A 21,688-nucleotide genomic window follows, 5' to 3' on the forward strand; every position below is an offset into this window, starting at 1 on the left:
ACCCCCCCTGTAAACCCCTCCTGACCCCACACATAATAAACTTCACCTCATCCAGTAGCATGACAACCAGCACAGATGAGTCCGGCATACACTGAGGGCGTTGATCATGTGACCCAACTCTTCCCCTCCTGTGACCTCATCGCAGGTCCTGGGCATGCAGAGAAGCCCAGCAGGAGCGTTGTCATTGCTGGGATTTATCAGGGCTGCGGTGGCCGGTGGGGTCGGTATATGGGGAGGCGTGGCGTCGGCCACGGGTATCGATTCCCAGACAGCGTGAGTGGGCCCCCTCGTCTCCCCAGGGCCCCGGCATTTGCCCAGGTGCTGACGCCGGCCCTGGAAGTGACACACCGGAGACTTTGCCTGTCAGAGCGGGGATCCAGAGTGGTGCTAACAGACATGGAGGAATAAACTCAATTGGAAAAGGGACCAGGAGACAAACACACATGTACAACAGCAAACTAAAGAGAACTACAACTCCAAACTTCAACTACTTAGGCCTGTTTCACACTTCCGTTTTTTCAAATCCGTCAAAATCCGTTGTTTTCCGTAAAAAAACGGATCCGCCATTTTTTGCAGGATCCGTTTTTTTTGTCCCATAGACTTCCATTACGGTTACCGCGGATCCGTCAAAAAAACGGATCCGTTTTTTAAAAACGGATCCGTTTGCATCAGTTTCCGTCAAAAAACGGAAACGGATCCGTTTGGCGGACACAAAAACGGAAGTGTGAAACAGGCCTTAGCTTTAACACACAGCACAGGAAGATGAATTTTTCACAGGCAAGGCCTAAATGCCCAGAGCCTGTATATGTAGTGGGAGTAAAGGATAAGCAGTTGCAGCTGAGAACAACCAGGCTGTATGGAAAGAGTCCTTAACCCTATTAGTACTAAAGGAAATGCAAATACATTTAAATTAGGACAAGAATCACACCATCTTTAAGAAGACTGCTATTCATTACTCCACATGACTCTACTTCCAAGTCTTCCAGGGGGATGTCACACCCTTGTGACAGATACAATGGTGTGGAAAAGTGTGTTTTGCTTTATTTCAAGAAAAGGACTTTGATCTGGCTGTGTCTTTACTATGTAACTATAGGATTAATAATGGAGAGGTGTCTTGTAGACCCCTCTCCATTAGTAAGCCGTGGGCTTGACATCGCCTGACTTACAAAGGTGACATCAACCCCACAGATATGAACCTCACTTGCTACCGCTACAGGGCAAGTGGAAAGAGCCAAAGCACCAGAATTGGCACATCTGATAGATGTGCCTTTTCTGGGTGGCTGCGGGTGGAGGCCAATATCAATGGCCCCTTACCAGCCTGAAAATACTAGCCCTCAGCTGTCAGCTGTAGCAATGCTGATTGTTAAAAATGAGGGCACCCCACACCTTTTTATTTTTATTTACGGCACCAGGGAACAGCGCTTACTGTACCCCTCCTTCCCTGGCGCCGATGCATGTGGTGCTGATGCGGCACATTTACCCACACGGACACTGATATCTCCGGTACTGGAAATATCGGGAAGTGTGAAACAAGCCTAAAACCGATTTTAAAACTTAAAAAAAAAACCTATAAAGAATATGGAAAAGTATTTACAAAAAAGGGAGGAAGCTCAATGCTTCATTTAATCTGTCCGGGACCACAGTTTCCAATATAGTCATCCAGTTTGTTTGTCTCTGGTCAAATATTTTTTGTACTATTTCCACTACGAACACCACAGCGGATAACGTCTAGTACTCGTACCATAAGTTTGGATTTTGAGTCTACACAATGGGGGTCATAATGAATCAATGAAAAACAGAATGCTGACGGGGGAATAGACTGAAAGCACAAAAGGACGACAAAGACTCAGCAGGCCCACGTAAGTGACTTTGATCTCAGTTCTATTTGCAACTTGTCCAGCAGGCACTGTACTCACACAAAGTATTTACCATGACAATAGAATGGGAAACTGCGCCAGAGCGCCCCCTACACTCTCAGGTGGCTGGACGTCACTAGCTGGTTTCCAGCCACAGACAGGAACGCCCCAGGATAAGCGCCGCACTGAGGACCGTGGTGCATCGCGCAATCCTGTGGCAGTGTGTAGCTTTGTTTCAGTTCTCGCGATAGTTGCTGTCCCGGAACCAGCTGATCCCTGTACGCTTCCTGCGTAGTACATCTGTTCCCTCCGGGCTCTGATTTACGAAGTTTGCGTGGCTGAGAGCGCAGCCGATAGCGCCATGTGTGGAGGCTGCGTGCAGCAGGAATACCCCGACCGGGTGAGGAGACGCTGCAGCAGCTTTGGCCAGAGGGGGAGTGATGGCCACTATGTGCGTCCTAAGAGGGGGAGGCTCCGCTAGTACTGTGGATGCCACCAGCTGAAAGGTTGTACATGTCTGCCTCTTATGGCGCAATGAGAAATGTCATCACTTAGTAGACTGGGCTTGATAGGAAGCGTCCACATCAGGGCCGGACTGGGACTAAAATTCAGCCCTGGCATTTGAAGTTACACAGGCCACTAGTCACATGGTGACTATATAATATCTTTGTACACTTGTAGGTTACAAGAAGTGAGAGGAGATTAACACGACTATATAACATGTAGTCAGAGCTGTGCCCAGTATTTCAGCTCAGTCCTATTTATTGCTTTTAGGTACTGTACTCCTCCCAAAGCTCTGTCCCCTTTTGTACGCACGGTGACAGAACTGCTATCCATTGGGCAATCAGACCCCCTGGTCACAGCTGCCTATCATACCTCCCAACTTTTGAAGAAGGGAAAGCGGGACAAAGGCTGCAAATTTTAGGCCACGCCCCGGCCACACCCATTTCGCAACTAGTCACACCCATGTCCGCACCCAACCGCACCCATTTAGCACTGCTGATCACACTGACTGGTACTGAGGGCACAGTGGCTGGCATTATGGGCATACTGACTGGCACTAAGGAAGAGAGAAAACAGAGAGAAAAAGAACAGAGAGAGAAAGAAGAAAGAACGGAGAGAGAAAGAAAGAAGGAAAGAACAGAGAGAAAGAAAGAGAGAGAGAAAGGAAAAAGAAAGAGAGCGAAAGAAAATGAGGGAAAGACAGAACAGAGAATGAGAAAGAACAGAGAAAGAAAGAAAAAGATTCTATAAAGATACTATAGCAGCCCGGCTCCCATTGTAGTGCCCACCTGATCCTCCCGCTGCAGGACCTATCATGATCCGCTCACATGGCCGGCATCCCCGATTCCAAGGTGATCCTGCTGTCTGCGCTGTCGGAGGAGGACATGGTGATGGAACTGAAGCATTCCTAGTTCCGTCACAATCTCCTCATGAAATTATCTCATTTCCGGTCAGCTTCCAGCATATCACTTCCGGTGGAACGTCATGTGTGAGTTTTAAAATGCTCCTCGGGGCTCCGCCGTGTACTCCTGTGTCCGTGGGAAAAGCCCGCTTTGTATGCTTCGTACACACTTTGCTCCGCACATCCCGTACACACACGGCTCCGCTCCGTATACCCTATACACACGCGGCTCCGCTCCGTACACCTTGTACACATCCGGCTCCACTCCATACACCTCGTATACACGCGGCTCCGCTCCATACACCTCGTACACACACGGCTCCGCTCCATACACCTCGTATACACGCGGCTCCGCTCCGTACACCTCGTACACACACGGCTCCGCTCCATACACCTCGTATACACGCGGCTCCGCTCCGTACACCTCGTGCACACAGCGGCTCCGCTCCGTTCACATCCAGCTGGGTGCAGTCGGGTCACATGATCAGGGGTCTGGACAAAGGCTCCTGACCATGTGACCCCTGACTCCTCTCCTCCTGTGACCTCATCACAGGTCCTGTGTACAGAGAATCATAGAATCATAGAAGAAGAGAAGAGAGCAGGCAAGCGACGCTGTGAGTGGCTGGGGGGGGTGAGGTCTCATGCTAGGGCGAGGATGGGGGGAGGGCATGGCAGCTTTTCTCCCTGCAGTGCGGGATAGAAATTTAATTCTGGGAGGGTTGGAAACTATAACTGCTGTGCCCGCAGAGGGCCGGCGGCAGGAACAACAGCTAGGCCAGTGGCCGCATCAGCTGGCAAGCGGTCAGATGAGCGGGCGCTGCCGCCCGCGGCCCACATGACAGCGGTCCAGCGGGAAATTGCCCGGTTGGGCATATTACAAATCCGGGCCTGGTCCACATGTGGCGGCCGACATGCTTGTCACCCTAGTCGGCTACGGCGGTGGTTGCTGGTCACCCTCATGGTTTGCGTTGGTGGTAGTTGCCGGTCACCCTCATTGTTTGCGACGGTAGTGGTTGCCAGTCACCCTCATGGTTGGCGACGGTGTTGGTGGCCGGTCACCCGATGCTGGTGGTTGCCGGTCACCCTCATGGTTGGCGATGCTGATGGTTGCCGGTCACCCTCATGGTTGACGACGTTGGTGTTGGTGGCCGGTCACCCTCATGGTTGGCGACGATGGTGTTGGTGGCCGGTCACCCTCATGGTTGGCGACGATGGTGTTGGTGGCCGGTCACCCACATGGTTGGTGACGGTGTTGGTGGCCGGTCACCCACATGGTTGGTGACGGTGTTGGTGGCCGCTCACCCTCATTGTTGGCGACGCTGGTGGTTGCCGGTCACCCTCATAGTTGGCGCCGATGTTGGTGGCCGGTAGCCCTCATGACTGGCAGTCCTCGTGGTTTTGCCCATGTGGTTGGCACCTGTTGTGACTGTGTTGCAACGAATATATTATTTTCCTCATGGAAAAACAAAAAAAAATGAGAAAACTAGACTCATCTACTGGACCAGCGCTGCACCCCTCCCTCCATCAGCATCCTGCTCGGGCATTTGCTGCAGCGGTCACATTTCATCCATTCCAAACAAACAGTGCTGCGGTGCCCACATATTACCCCTGCGAGATGATGATGCTGCGTACGGAGGAGTAAGGTTTACTTTTTTATCTCCCTGGGTCTGTTAGGAAAAGGGTCCATGGTAGTGAGCAACCTAAATGAAGGGGGTGTCCAATTTCAGGGACATTTTTTTTTCAGAGCTGCGATAAATGTTACTTTTGCCCGTTGTAGCAAGCAGGTTCCAATCACTGAGTGCACCATATGTAGCACTGTAGTCGATACTCCTTTATAGTCCCTCTGTGCACTGATATACATCTGCTTACTTATATTTAGGGGAACACATGTTTGGAGACCGGATCCTTTCTGTTGAATTATGTAAGTTGTGCAAAGTGCAATACGCGAGACTTTGTGCTCATCGCCAATAAAACGGCGGATGATGAGGACGGAGAAGAGATCATCACATACGATCGTAAGTGTTCCTGATCACTTTTGTCTTTTACCCGCGGTGGGTTGCGCATCATGATGAACTTTCATGAAACTTTGACACTGAGTAAAATAACTCTTGTTTTTGTTTGCAGATATGTGCAAAAATTGTCACCATGTGATTGCCAAGCACGAGTATACCTTCAGCGTGGTGGATGAATATCAGGTATGGCGTGTATTTTTTATCTAACGTCTTTAATCAGGGACTGTGGCATTCATTTATTCACAGAATAGGTGATGAATAAGGGCAGCACGGTGGCTCAGTGGTTAGCACTGCAGCCTTGCAGCGCTGGAGTTCTGGGTTCGAATCCCACCAAGGACAACATCTGCAAGGAGTTTGTATGTTCTCCCCGTGTTTGCGTGGGTTTCCTCCGGGTTCTCCGGTTTCCTCCCACATTCCAAAGACATACTGATAGGGAATTTAGATTGTGAGCCCCATCGGGGACAGTGATGATAATGTGTGCAAACTGTAAAGCGCTGCAGAATATGTTAGCGCTATATAAAAATAAAGATTATTATTATAATATTATGAATGCCTGGTTAGTGGTTCTCACATGTCCGATGACCCTTTCCCCCCTCACCCCATAATCACCAGAAAAAGGGTCCCGGGTCGTCTGATCGTTCTCTGGCTATGTTCACACACAGTTTTTTGAGGCATTCGAAAGCAATGAGTTTTTCAAGCAGAAATCTCTTATGGAAATGCTTAGGGTACGTGCACACTTAAAGCTGAGATTTTTCTAGGCGAAACTCCTTCAGGAAAAAGACTGCTAACCAACGGCTGAAGGTTTCACCATTGTTTTTGCAGCAATTCTGCCGTCCCTGTCTATTTTTGTTCTATAATCTTAAATACTAACTAGTGAGTGACTTCTTTTAGCCACTTTACTTTTTTCCAAACCCTGAAGTGGTTAAAAGAAGTAACATTTTCCATTGCTGTGCATCAGATTCATTTTTTGCTGCGCTTCTTCAGGTGGGTTCCAGGCGTAATCTGCTTGAAAAAGACAATGACCCCTAATTCAAGACTGGCATTTCTTATACGGTCTTGATAAGGGGTGGGGTTCAGTGTGGGGGTTCCTGAGGTGCACAGCTCTTAATGAAGGTTCAGGCGAGGCACAAAGTGGTGAAAAAGCTTTGTCGAATCGGGGCTATTGTGTGTGCATTATCCTTGTATGAGGAATTTTCAGAAGATTTTTTTTTTCCTGAAATGGTTTGAGGTTTTCCTAGGTGAAACCGCTTCACGATAAAGACAGCAGTCGTTTTCCTAGGCAAAACCACTTCAGGATAAAGGTCGTTCTCCTGAAGCGGCTTCGCTCGTGGTGTTGCGGTAGCGCTGCTTTGCACTTTGAGCTATAAACAGTGGGTGTCTTCCAAACAGAGCCGCCTGATGAAGGAACATTAATAATAATGATAAATTTTATTTCTATAGCGCCGACATATTCCGCAGCACTTTACATTTCAGAGGGGATTTGTACAGACAATAGACATTACAGCATAACAATAATCACATAGATCATAACAGATACCAAGAGGAATGAGGGCCCTGCTCGCAAGCTTACAGTCTATGAGGAAAAAAGGGAGACACGAAAGGTGGGTGGTAACAGTTGCCCTGATTGTATGGACCAGCCATAATATTAAGTGTGTATCAGTACAGACACAGAGGGCTAATGGATGCATAAAGCATGAGGGAACATGATGCGGGGAACCTGGTTATGGTAAAACTTTTGGCTGTGCCACACAGGGATAGATTAGGTTAATATGTTGAGGCGATAGGCCAGTCTGGATAAATGCGTTTTCAGGGCATGCTTAAAATTGTGGGGATTGGGGACTAATCGTATTGACCTGGGAAGTGCATTCCAAAGAATTGGCGCAGCACGTGTTTGGTCTTGGAGACGGGAGTGGGAGGTTCTGATTATTGAGGATGCTAACCTCAGGTCATCAGCAGAACGGAGGGCGCGGGTAGGGTGGTATACTGAAACAAGGGAGGAGATGTAGGGTGGTGCTGAGCCATGGAGGGCTTTGTGGGTGAGGGTAATAAGTTTATACTGAATTCTGGAGTGGATGGGTAGCCAGTGTAATGACTGGCACAAGGTAGAGGCATCGGTGTAACGATTGGTGAGGAATATGATCCTGGCTGCAGCATTCAAGACAAATTGGAGAGGGGAGAGTTTGGTAAGAGGGAGACCGATTAGAAGAGAGTTACAATAGTCAAGACGAGAATAAATAAGAGAAACAGTAAGAGTTTTTGCAGACTCAAAAGTAAGAAAAGGTCTAATTCTAGAAATGTTTTTGAGGTGCAGATGACAAGAGCGAGCCAGTGATCAAATGTAGGGGGCAAAGGAAAGCTCGGAATCAAGTATGACACCAAGACAGCAGGCATGGTGTTGGGGAGTAATAGTGGAACCACACACAGAAATGGCAATGTCGGGCATAGGTACATTAGTAGAGGGAGGAAACACAAGGAGTTCAGTCTTTGACAGGTTCAGTTTCAGATATAGTGAGGACATGATGTTAGACACAGCGTTTAGACAATCGCCAGTGTTTTCTAGAAAGGCTGGCGTGATGTCAGGAGAAGAAACATATAACTGGGTGTCATCAGCATAGAGATGGTACTGGAAACCAAATCTACTGATTGTTTGACCAATAGGGGCAGTGTACAAGGAGAAGAGGAGGGGGCCTAGAACCGATCCTTGAGGAACCCCAACAGTAATGGGAAGGTGAGAGGAGGAGGAACCGGCAAAAGATACAGTAAAGGAGCGGTCAGATAGATAGGAGGAGAACCAGGAGAGAACGGTGTCCTTGAGGCCAATGGAACGGAGCATAGTGAGGAGGAGCTGACGATCCACAGTGTCGAATGCTGCAGAGAGATCCAAGAGAATTAGCATGGAATAATGACCATTAGATTTAGCTGTTAGTAGATCATTAGAGACTTTAGTGAGGGCAGTTTCAGTAGAGTGTAAGGAGCGGAAGCCGGATTGGAGAGGGTCGAGAAGAGAGTTATCAGAGAGATAGCGGATAAGACGGGAGTGGACCAGGCGTTCCAGGAGTTTAGAGATGAAGGGAAGATTAGAGACAGGTCTATAGTTAGCGGCACAGTTTTGGTCGAGGGATAGTTTTTTAAGTAGTGGATGTATGATGGCATGCTTAAATGAGGAGGGAAAGATACCAGAAGAGAGAGAGAGGTTAAATATTTTAGTTGGATGAGTGGTGACAGCAGGGGAAAGGGATTGGAGAAGATGTGACGGTAATGGGTCACTGATGCAAGTGGTTGGGCGAGAAGATGCAAGGAGCCTGCTTACTTCTTCTTCTGTGACTGGTTCAAAATCAGAGAGTGAGCTAGATGCAGTGGGGGAGGGAGGACAGTGCATGGTATGAGGTGATTGGGAGATAATTTCCTGTCGGATCTGGTCAATTTTTTCTTTGAAGTAATTGGCCAGTTCGTCAGCTCGGAGCACCGTGGTTGGGGCCTGTACTCTTGGGTTGAGTAGAGAATGAAAAGTGTCAAAGAGACGTTTCGGGTTATTGGACAGTGAGGTGATGAGGGTGTTGAAATAGGTTTGTTTGGAGAGGTGAAGGGCAGGGTTGTATGTTCGAAGCATAAACTTATAATGGATGAAATCTTCGCGTAGATTGGATTTTTTCTCCACAGACGTTCAGCACCGCTGCAGGAAACGTGTTTGCGGGGTTGTCGCCGTCTGCGTTGTGGTGTTCTGTTTATAGCGGGTGCAAATTCATCCAGGGCACTTTGAAGTGTTTCATTGTAATGCTTCAGTGCAGAATCAGGACATGAGAGGGAGAAGATAGGGGCCAATGAAGACTACAAGTTCTTCGTAAGTTTTTGGGTGTTCATGGCCTGTATCTTTCTATAAATATGGACAGTGGGGGTGACCTGAGCAGCCTGGCAGTTCTTGATAGAGAATCAAAGAAGGTTGTGGTCAGAGAGCGGGAGAGGGGAGTTTGAGAAGACCAAGTCGAGGGAGTTCCCGTCTTCATGCGTTGGAGAATTAGTAAGCTGCAAAAGGCCAAATGAGGAGGTTAGAGATAAAAGGTGAGTAGCAGATGAGGAGAGGGGAAGAGCAATGGGGATGTTGAAATCTCCCATGATGAGGGTAGGGATGTCACAGGAGAGAAAATGTGGAAGCCAAGTGGCAAAATGATCCAGGAACTGATGGGAGGGGCCGGGAGGACGATACACCACCGCCACTCGCATGGAGAAGGGGGTGTAGAGTCTGATGGCATGAACATGTTACTACTTTCAACCATGTCACAATTTCTAAACCCTGAAGAGGTTGAAAGAAGTGACATAAGATGGAACACATGTGCACAGCAATGTCATTTTAGCATTGCTGTGCGCTTCTTTTAAAAAAAATTTTTTAACATTTTTCAGGTGGATTTTGAGCGAAATCTCCATGAAGAATATATTGTGTGCACATAAGCTTAGCGGTTTTACCCTGAAGTTTTTTAATTTGCAGCCTTCTGATTGGACAGTGCCTAGTTTACAGAGGATTTTCTTGCAGTGACATGAAACTTTCTTTTTTTTCCCCTACTGGGCACTTTTCAAACTTCTTTAGAAATTAAAAAATCCTCATATAAGCCGCAAATGGTATTTCCCATAGAAGTGAATAGGACGAGTTATTTTACAAGTATTTTTTGTTGGGTGGAATAGGATTTTAGGGGACATCCACTCCAAAAATTCATTTAAAAAAAATTCATGCAATTATAGCCTCACTGCAGTTTGGAGAACTCCATAAGGAGCGGCAATTTTAAAGAGTAAGTAATACTTTCTAAAAAAAAATATATATATATATTTATTTGTATTTTACTGCCCATTTAATTGCAAGCAGATTGGCGAGTTAACACAAATTCTTTCTATTAAATAAGTACCCCCCTCAGTACGTTTTCAGACAGGAGCAGTGCCCCTCCACTGATTTGCTTGCAATCAAAAGAGCAGAAAAATATTTTTAAAAAAGTTTATTAAAGTTCTCTAAAGTCAATGGGATTGATGGCCAAGTAACGGTGACCACTCTCTGCTCATTCTTCTCGACCTTTCTGCAGCTTTCGACACTGTTGACCACCCTCTCCTACTCTCTAGGCTCCAGTCACTAGGCATTAAGGACACTGCTCTCTCCTGGTTCTCCTCCTATCTTTCTGACCGCTCCTTCAGTGTTCTGTTCTCTGGCTCCACTTCATCTTCCTCTTCCTCTCACTGTCAGAGTACCTCAGGGCTCAGTCCTTGGCCCCCTTCTCTTCTCTCTCTACACAGCCCCAATTGGACAGACCATCAGCAGATTTGGCTTTCAGTACCATCTTTATGCTGATGACACACAACTATACACATCATCCCCTGACCTTACCCCCGCTGTACTACAGAACGCCACTGACTGTCTGTCTGCAGTCTCCAACATCATGTCTGCTCTCTATCTGAAACTCAACCTCTCCAAAACTGAACTTCTTCTGCTCCTGCCATCTACTAACCTCCCTAAATCTGACATTTCCCTCTCCGTGGGTGGCACCATAATAACACCCCGACAGCAGGCGCGCTGTCTGGGCGTTATGTTTGACTCCGATCTCTCCTTCACCTCCCATATATAATCTCATGCCTGCTCGTGCCGCTTACACCTAAAGAACATCTCTAGAATCCGCCCTTTTCTCACCATGGAAACAACAAAACCCCTCACTGTCGCCCTGATCCACTCCCGCCTGTGTTATGATTGAGTCACCGTAGGAGGCAAAAATAGTAATGCTAGCTAAGTCCAGAAAACCAGAGAAGTTGGCAGCTAACGGATTGCAGACCCCTGAACCTATCAACACAACTAGCAGTAGCCGTGGGGGGCTCCTACGATGCCCTAGGCCCCTCGATCACAGCCGGAGGACTACATAGCCTAAAGACAGAAAGGGAAATCTAAACTGCCCCAGAGCAGACCCCAAAGTAAAAGGCAGCCCCCCACATATAATGACGGTGAAGCAAGAAGAAAGAACAAAACACAGACAGAAAGATAGACTGAGCAAAGATGGGGCCCACGCTAGCTTAGATAGGAAAGGACAGGAAGGCTGCTGTCTGCAATCCGTGAAAAACCCTATGAAAATAAGAGCCAACAAACTGACAGTAAAAAAGGCCCTGAAGACGCTAGGCTTCAAAAAAGCTATGTCAGTACTCAGGAATATTCTGAAGACAGAGCAACAGGCAAAAGGAGATTCAGCTAACCCCAGCAGGGAATGGCAGAATCCAGAAAAGCAAGGAAAACAAAACACTAATGCAAAAAGGCAAAGCAGAAATCTTAGCTTTAGATGAGCAGGAATCAGACTGGTTTCCTAGAAGTCCACAGAGAAATCACCCGCAGGCCAGAAGGGCGTCGGCAGCCTTATATCCAGTCATTAACTCCACTCAGCCAGTCATCATCATCAGCCCCAGGTGTTTGACAATCAGGCTCACTACCTTTCTTCACCAGAAGAGGGAGTTCCTCGGGCCTCAGTAGTGAAGGGGAAAATGAACTCACAACACGCCTGGACTACTGTAACGCTCTATTAATTGGCCTCCCCCTCACTCGACTCTCCCCTCTCCAGTCCATCCTTAATGCAGCAGCCAGGGTTGTCCATCTGGCTAATCATTTCTCGGACGCGTCCACTCTTCGCCAGTCGTTACATTCATTACAGGATACAATTCAAAGTATTTGTTCTCACCCACAAAGCTATTCACAGTGCGGCACCCCCTTACATCTCCTCCCTTATTTCTGTCTATCGGCCTAACCGACCACTGCGCTCTGCAAATGACTTTCGACTAACCTCTGCCCTAATCCGTACCTCCCACTCCCGACTCCAAAACTTCTCCCGTGCTGCGCCAATCCTCTGGAATGCTCTACCCCAAGATATTAGGACCATCCACAATTTGCATAGTTTTAGGTGCTCGCTCAAAACACATTTGTTCAGAGCGGCCTATCACATTCAGTAATCAAAGTCATTTTATGCTTGTGTGTGTGTAGCCTATTCACTATCTCCATCTATCCCCCACCCCCTGAAGATGGCTGGACCATCATTGTAAATACATCATTGTAAATACAAACCTGTGCTTTGTATTGCCCCCACCTCATTGTAGATTGGAAGCTCCCACGAGCAGGGTCGTCTTATTTTGCTTTAATTATTGTATTGTTAATAGTGTTGAGCGATACCGTCCGATACTTAAAAGGATCGGATGGTGTCGGCCGATCTAAAAAAAATATCGGGTATCGCCGATTCCGATACCGGATGTCCCATTCAAGTCTATGGGACTTCCGGTATCGGAATAAGAAAAACCCTATTTTTGCCTTGTACAGCCTCTCTGGGGTCTGTACGGGCCTTTCGGGGGGATGTGCCGGCCTGCCGGGGGGTCTGTGCAGGCTCCGGTGGTCTGTGCCGGCCTGCCGGGGGGTCTGTGCAGGCTCCGGTGGTCTGTGCCGGCCTGCCGGGGGGGCTGTGCCGGCCTGCCGGTGGTCTTTGCAGGCTCCGGTGGTCTGTGCCGGCCTGCCGGGGGGCTGTGCCGTCCTGCCGGTGGTCTGTGCAGGCTCCGGGGGGCTGTGCCGGCCTGCCGGTGGGCTGTGCCGGCCTGCCGGTGGTCTGTGCAGGCATCGTCCGATGGGACTACAAGTCCCATCGGGCGATGCCTGCTACCATGACAGTGATTGACACATTAGCCAATGATGGGACAGTAGTAGTCCCATCATCCGGCTAATGTGTTGAATGTAAAAAAAAAATAAAAAATTACATGCTACATACATGCTACATACATACAACATGCATACTACATATATACTACATGTAACATACATACTACATACATGCTACATACTACATGCATGCTACATACATACTACATACATGCTACATACATGCTACATATATACTACATGCATGCAACATACATACTACATATATACTACATGTAACATACTACATATATACTACATGTAACATACATACTACATACATGCTACATGCTACATACATGCTACATACTACATACATGCTACATACATACTACATATATACTACATGCATGCAACATACATACTACATATATACTACATGTAACATACATGCTACATATATACTACATGTAACATACATACTACATACATGCTACATACATGCTACATACTACATACATGCTACATGCATACTACATATATACTACATGCATGCAACATACATACTACATATATACTACATGTAACATACATACTACATATATACTACATGTAACATACATACTACATACATGCTACATGCTACATACATGCTACATACATACTACATACATAATACATATATACTACTTGCATGCAACATACAAACAACATATATACTACATGCATGCAACATGCATACTACATATATACTACATGTAACATACATACTACATATATACTACATGCAACATGCATACTACATACATGCTACATACATACTACATACATAATACATATATACTACATGCATGCAACATACATACAACATATATACTACATGCATGCAACATGCATACTACATATATACTATATATACTACATGTAACATACATACTACATGCTACATACATGCAACATACACACTACATGCTACATACATGCAACATACATACTACATACATGCTACATACATACATACATGCTACATACATACATACATGCTACATACATACCACATGCATGCAACATGCATACTACATATATACTGCATATATACTACATGCATGCAACATACATATATACTACATACAATACATACATATAGACATACAGTACATATAACATAGAGTACATACTCACCGTCACTTGTCACTTTGATCCCCGAAGCCATTGTCACCTGAGGGATAAATATCAAAATAAAAAAACACCAATATACTTACCCCGATCCGAAGAAGTCCACGAGGGTCCCACGTCCATCTTGCGTGGAGAACAGCAGCATCAGCTGATGCTACCGTTCTCTACCAGCTCCAGGAATACAATGACGGAAGGTAGGTATCCTTCCGCACTGTATTCCTCCACCACTTTAAAAAAAAAAAAAGTCCCTAGTCTCACTTTATGCCATTGCTGCGAGGGAAATTCCGGGACTTTTTTTTTTTACAGTGGTGGAGGAATACAGTGCGGAAGGATACCTACCTCCCGTCATTGTATTCCTGGAGCTGGTAGAGAACGGTAGCATCAGCTGATGCTGCTGTTCTCCACGCAAGATGGACGTGGGACCCTCGTGGACTTCTTCGGATCGGGGTAAGTATATTGGTGTTTTTTTATTTTGATATTTATCCCTCAGGTGACAATGGCTTCGGGGATCAAAGTGACAAGTGACGGTGAGTATGTACTCTATGTTATATGTACTGTATGTCTATATGTATGTATTGTATGTAGTATATATGTATGTTGCATGCATGTAGTATATATGCAGTATACACTCACTGGCCACTTTATTAGGTACACCATGCTAGTAACGGGTTGGACCCCCTTTTGCCTTCAGAACTGCCTCAATTCTTCGTGGCAGAGATTCAACAAGGTGCTGGAAGCATTCCTCAGAGATTTTGGACCATATTGACATGATGGCATCACACAGTTGGCGCAGATTTGTCGGCTGCACATCCCTGATGCGAATCTCCCATTCCACCACATCCCAAAGATGCTCTATTGGATTGAGATCTGGTGACTGAGGAGGCCATTTGAGTACAGTGAACTCATTGTCATGTTCAAGAAACCAATCTGAGATGATTCGAGCTTTATGACATGGCGCATTATCCTGCTGAAAGTAGCCATCAGATGTTGGGTACATTGTGGTCATAAAGGGATGGACATGGTCAGCAACAATACTCAGGTAGGCTGTGGCGTTGCAACGATGCTCAATTGGTACCAAGGGGCCCAAAGAGTGCCAAGAAAAAATTCCCCACACCATGACACCACCACCACCAGCCGGAACCGTTGATACAAGGCAGGATGGATCCATGCTTTCATGTTGTTTACGCCAAATTCTGACCCTACCATCCGAATGTCGCAGCAGAAATCGAGACTCATCAGACCAGGCAACGTTTTTCCAATCTTCTACTGTCCAATTTCGATGAGCTTGTGCAAATTGTAGCCTCAGTTTCCTGTTCTTAGCTGAGAGGAGTGGTACCCGGTGTGGTCTTCTGCTGCTGTAGCCCATCTGCCTCAAAGTTCGACGCACTGTGCGTTCAGAGATGCTCTTCTGCCTACCTTGGTTGTAACGGGTGGCAATTTGAGTCACTGTTGCCTTTCTATCAGCTCGAACCAGTCTGCCCATTCTCCTCTGACCTCTGGCATCAACAAGGCATTTCCGGCCACAGAACTGCCGCTCACTGGATTTTTTTTCTTTTTCGGACCATTCTCTGTAAACCCTAGAGATGGTTGTGCGTGAAAATCCCAGTAGATCAGCAGTTTCTGAAATACTCAGACCAGCCCTTCTGGCACCAACAATCATGCCACGTTCAAAGGCACTCAAATCACCTTTCTTCCCCATACTGATGCTCGGTTTGAACTGCAGGAGATTGTCTTGACCATGTCTACATGCCTAAATGCACTGAGTTGCCGCCATGTGATTGGCAGATTAGAAATTAAGTCTTAACACACAGTTGGACAGGTGTACCTAATAAAGTGGCCAGTGAGTGTATATGTAGTATGCATGTTGCATGCATGTGGTATGTATGTAGCATGTATGTATGTAGTATGTATGTTGCATGTATGTAGTATGTATGTTGCATGTATGTAGCATGTAGTGTGTATGTATGTAGCATGTATGTAGTATGTATGTTGCACGTATGTAGCATGTAGTGTGTATGTATGTAGCATGTATGTAGTATGTATGTAGCATGTAGTGTGTATGTTGCGTGTATGTAGCATGTAGTATATATGTAGTATGTATGTTACATGTAGTATATATAGTATATATGTAGTATGCATGTTGCATGCATGTAGTATATATGTTGTATGTATGTTGCATGCATGTAGTATATATGTATTATATATGTAGTATGTATGTAGCATGTATGTAGTATGCATGTTGCATGTAGTATATATGTAATATGTATGTTACATGTAGTATATATAGTATATATGTAGTATGCATGTTGCATGCATGTAGTATATATGTTGTATGTATGTTGCATGCATGTAGTATATATGTATTATGTATGTAGCATGTATGTAGTATGTAGCATGTATGTAGTATGTATGTTACATGTAGTATATATGTAGTATGTATGTTACATGTAGTATATATGTAGTATGTATGTTACATGTAGTATATATGTAGTATGTATGTTGCATGCATGTAGTATGTATGTAGTATGTAGTATGTATGTAGCATGCATGTAGTATGTAGCATGTATGTAGTATGTATGTTACATGTAGTATATATGTAGTATGTATGTTACATGTAGTATGTATGTTGCATGCATGTAGTATACAGTATATGTAGTATGTATGTAGTATGCATGTAGTATGTATGTTACATGTAGTATATATAGTATATATGTAGTATGCATGTTGCATGCATGTAGTATATATGTATTATGTACAGTGGGGCAAAAAAGTATTTAGTCAGTCAGCAATAGTGCAAGTTCCACCACTTAAAAAGATGAGAGGCGTCTGTAATTTACATCATAGGTAGACCTCAACTATGGGAGACAAACTGAGAAAAAAAGATCCAGAAAATCACATTGTCTGTTTTTTTTTCATTTTATTTGCATATTATGGTGGAAAATAAGTATTTGGTCAGAAACAAAATTTCATCTCAATACTTTGTGATATATCCTTTGTTGGCAATGACAGAGGTCAAACGTTTTCTGTAAGTCTTCACAAGGTTGCCACACACTGTTGTTGGTATGTTGGCCCATTCCTCCATGCAGATCTCCTCTAGAGCAGTGATGTTTTTGGCTTTTGGCTTGGCAACACGGACTTTCAACTCCCTCCAAAGGTTTTCTATAGGGTTGAGATCTGGAGACTGGCTAGGCCACTCCAGGACCTTGAAATGCTTCTTACGAAGCCACTCCTTCGTTGCCCTGGCGGTGTGCTTTGGATCATTGTCATGTTGAAAGACCCAGCCATGTTTCATCTTCAATGCCCTTGCTGATGGAAGGAGGTTTGCACTCAAAATCTCACGATACATGGCCCCATTCATTCTTTCATGTACCCGGATCAGTCGTCCTGGCCCCTTTGCAGAGAAACAGCCCCAAAGCATGATGTTTCCACCACCATGCTTTACAGTAAGTATGGTGTTTGATGGATGCAACTCAGTATTCTTTTTCCTCCAAACACGACAAGTTGTGTTTCTACCAAACAGTTCCAGTTTGGTTTCATCAGACCATAGGACATTCTCCCAAAACTCCTCTGGATCATCCAAATGCTCTCTAGCAAACTTCAGACGGGCCCGGACATGTACAGGCTTAAGCAGTGGGACACGTCTGGCACTGCAGGATCTGAGTCCATGGTGGCGTAGTGTGTTACTTATGGTAGGCCTTGTTACATTGGTCCCAGCTCTCTGCAGTTCATTCACTAGGTCCCCCCGCGTGGTTCTGGGATTTTTGCTCACCGTTCTTGTGATCATTCTGACCCCACGGGGTGGGATTTTGCGTGGAGCACCAGATCGAGGGAGATTATCAGTGGTCTTGTATGTCTTCCATTTTCTAATTATTGCTCCCACAGTTGATTTCTTCACTCCAAGCTGGTTGGCTATTGCAGATTCAGTCTTCCCAGCCTGGTGCAGGGCTACAATTTTGTTTCTGGTGTCCTTTGACAGCTCTTTGGTCTTCACCATAGTGGAGTTTGGAGTCAGACTGTTTGAGGGTGTGCGCAGGTGTCTTTTTATACTGATAACAAGTTTAAACAGGTGCCATTACTACAGGTAATGAGTGGAGGAAAGAGGAGACTCTTAAAGAAGAAGTTACAGGTCTGTGAGAGCCAGAAATCTTGATTGCTTGTTTCTGACCAAATACTTATTTTCCACCATAATATGCAAATAAAATGAAAAAAAAACAGACAATGTGATTTTCTGGATTTTTTTTTCTCAGTTTGTCTCCCATAGTTGAGGTCTACCTATGATGTAAATTACAGACGCCTCTCATCTTTTTAAGTGGTGGAACTTGCACTATTGCTGACTGACTAAATACTTTTATGCCCCACTGTATGTAGTATGTATGTAGCATGCATGTAGTATGTAGCATGTATGTAGTATGTATGTTACATGTAGTATATATGTAGTATGCAGCATGTATGTAGCATGTATGTAGCATGTAATTTTTTTTTTTTTTTTTTTTTTTTTTTTACATTCAACACATTAGCCGGATGATGGGACTACTACTGTCCCATCATTGGCTAATGTGTCAATCACTGTCATGGTAGCAGGCATCGCCCGATGGGACTTGTAGTCCCATCGGACGATGCCTGCACAGACCACCGGCAGGCCAGCACAGCCCCCCGGCAGGCCGGCACAGACCACCGGAGCCTGCACAGCCCCCCGGCAGGCCGGCACAGCCCCCCGGAGCCTGCACAGACCACCGGCAGGCCGGCACAGCCCCCCGGCAGGCTGGCACAGACCACCGGAGCCTGCACAGACCACCGGCAGGCCGGCACAGACCACCGGAGCCTGCACAGACCACCGGCAGGCCGGCACAGACCCCCGGAGCCTGCACAGACCACCGGCAGGCCAGCACAGCCCCCCGGCAGGCCGGCACAGACCACCGGAGCCTGCACAGCCCCCCGGCAGGCCGGCACAGCCCCCCGGAGCCTGCACAGACCACCGGCAGGCCGGCACAGCCCCCCGGCAGGCTGGCACAGACCACCGGAGCCTGCACAGACCACCGGCAGGCCGGCACAGACCACCGGAGCCTGCACAGACCACCGGCAGGCCGGCACAGACCCCCGGAGCCTGCACAGACCACCGGCAGGCCGGTACAGACCCCCGGACAGTCGGCACAGCCCCCCCGAAGGCCCGAACTGACGGCGCATCATGATGCGCACAGACAGCGCATCATGATAACGTCATTTCGGCAGCCAATCAGAGCTACAAAAGTGGCTCATTGCATTTTGGACTTCCGATTCCGGTATCCGATACGAAAAAAGTATCGGTACTCGGTATCGGAATTCCGATACGGCAAATATCGGCCGATACTTGCGGTATCGGAAAGCTCAACACTAATTGTTAACATTATTACTTATGACTGTTGTGTTTGAAACTGTTCAACTGTAAAGCGCTGCGGAATATGTTGGCGCTATATAAATAAAGATTATTATTATTGTGCTGTTGCATGCTTCACCACCTATCCATTCATGTTCCTCCTCACTATAGGGGCTGTTGTAAGGACGTAAGAATAATTCCACGAATCAGTGGGGGCCACAGCAGTGGGATCCCCCGTATCATCGATTATTGTTCAGTTGTCCGTCATGTACTGTATTAATAAGGATGAATTGATAAAAAGCAATGTTCTTCTGGGCTCCGCTGCCATGATTGTGTCTCTGCTTTGTTTCAGGAGTACACCATGCTATGTATGCTGTGTGGCAGAGCAGAAGACTCTGTTAGTGTCCTGCCCGATGACCCACGACAGATGGCTCCACTCTTCTAGAGATATTTTATCAGCAGAGTTTTATATTCGTTTACTGTGTTTGCTCTTATTGTATTAAAGAAAAGTTATTTGTACTGAAAGTGACTTTTCACTGAGCCAGGATTCCTCAACCCTTCACATTGGAGCACTCCTATTAACAAAAAAAAGGATATATAACTTATTTTTATTCTTGTGAAACCTCTAACAATTATTTTTTTCAAAACTTAAAATAATAAATAAAACAAGTGGTGCAAAAGTATGTATGTTTCTGTACCGGATCAAAATTGTTCTTATTTGTAGGCAGAATAATAAAATATTGAACATGATGAGATAACAATTTCCATCATAGGTCTATAAGGAAGGTATGAAGCCAGCTCAGGAGCTGAATCTGCGTCCTACCAGGCAGGTGGTAGCTGTGTTACATAGGTGGCACTTACCTGTAACTGAAATGGCCTGAGCTTGTGCCGATCACTGCAGTTTATTCACATTAATGCCGCTGATAAATAATATCTCGCAGTGGCATTTAAATAAAACCACTGCCAGTGTTTGCATTGGCTTCCATTGGCTCCCCACAACGTGAATATGGGGTAGCAATGGACTATTGTGGCTATCGTGGCATATTGGTCTTCCCAAGACTAAGCTTCACAGTAGGAACACACTTCCCCTATACAATCCCAATACTGTTATTCCAGTAAATAAGATCAAACAATCACTGGTTCAAAACCTTCAAAGGGGACTAAATGTCAAAATAAAAAAGCTTTAAAAAAAAAAAAATCAATTTCAATTCATACCCTTTTTCCTCCACTAAAAATAAAGAAATTAAAAAACAAACATATTTGTTGTCAAGTTCCAAAAAGTCTAATCTATTGAAAAACAATTATTAAAGAAACCATCATACTTAAAGCTGCAAAAGGAAAAAAAAACCCAGAATTGCCGTTTTTCATTCGCCTTCCACCAAAAAAAAAAAAATCAACGTTAGCATGGATGAAAAAATAAATTTACGGGCTTCAGAAAATAAAGACAAGCAAAAATTTTTTTGTTACTATTTCGGAATGTCTTTTCACTGTTAACAAACTTGTTCAATTTATTATTTTATCTTATCTTCCTAACTGTACTGACCTACAGAATCGTGTTGCCAGGTTATTTATTCTCCAGAATAAAAAAAAACTATTTCTTTTTTACAATTTCAATGCATTTGGAAAGCAGTTAGGCTACTTTCACACTTGCGTTGCATGCGACCTGCATACCCTATCTTTAGCATAGGGTGCGCAGGTCGCATGCAGCGTCATGCGCCCATAGGCGGAGATAACAGGAGGAGGCACGGCAGGGGCGGAGATTAGCGGCGGCCGTGCACAGACCGCAAGTGCAACGCAAGTGTGAAAGTAGCCCGAAAAGGACCATTCTTCTGACGTCTTCTGCTTAGACGGTGCTTCACTCAATGGGAAGGCTCAAAACATGCCCGGGCATCTGTATGAGCTCTTTGTCAGTATTTTTGCTTAATAAAACACTAGTGTTTTTCATTGTTGAACAGTTAAAGAAAAAAAAAAGCCAGTATAAAAAAACGCTGGGAAAATTATGAAAAGAGACATCTGCGGCCAGAAATGTCAAATAAGGGCTCTGGAAACAACCAGGGAAAGGCTAGTTAGGTTTACAAACCGCTAGAAAGAAGCAGAATTTCCTGAAGCAACTTCCTCTTGAAATACAGACATTTTTGGCCACCTGAAAAAGACGTTTCCATATAATTGGCAGATAAGAGATCAGAGTTTGCCCCGATCACTGCTGTTAGAGGCAGGAGCTGTATTACACACCTGGCACCTGCCCTGTATGGAGTT

The 21,688-nt window shown here is 45.6% G+C and overlaps 1 protein-coding gene across 1 annotated transcript; it reads left to right on the forward strand.

Annotated features, from left to right (window-relative positions):
- The first annotated feature begins 2,085 nt into the window (after positions 1-2,085).
- CHURC1 (churchill domain containing 1) lies at positions 2,086-20,115 on the forward strand. Its single transcript, XM_073554164.1, has 4 exons — positions 2,086-2,256; positions 5,141-5,276; positions 5,386-5,456; positions 19,785-20,115. The coding sequence occupies exons 1-4, from the start codon at positions 2,218-2,220 to the stop codon at positions 19,875-19,877; spliced, it is 339 nt and encodes a 112-aa protein (XP_073410265.1). The 5' UTR covers positions 2,086-2,217; the 3' UTR covers positions 19,878-20,115.
- The last annotated feature ends 1,573 nt before the right edge of the window (positions 20,116-21,688 follow it).

This window comes from Dendrobates tinctorius, unplaced genomic scaffold (assembly GCF_039654945.1).
Source record: "Dendrobates tinctorius isolate UK_male_01 unplaced genomic scaffold, ASM3965494v1 ptg000208l, whole genome shotgun sequence".
Lineage (NCBI taxonomy): Eukaryota > Metazoa > Chordata > Amphibia > Anura > Dendrobatidae > Dendrobates > Dendrobates tinctorius.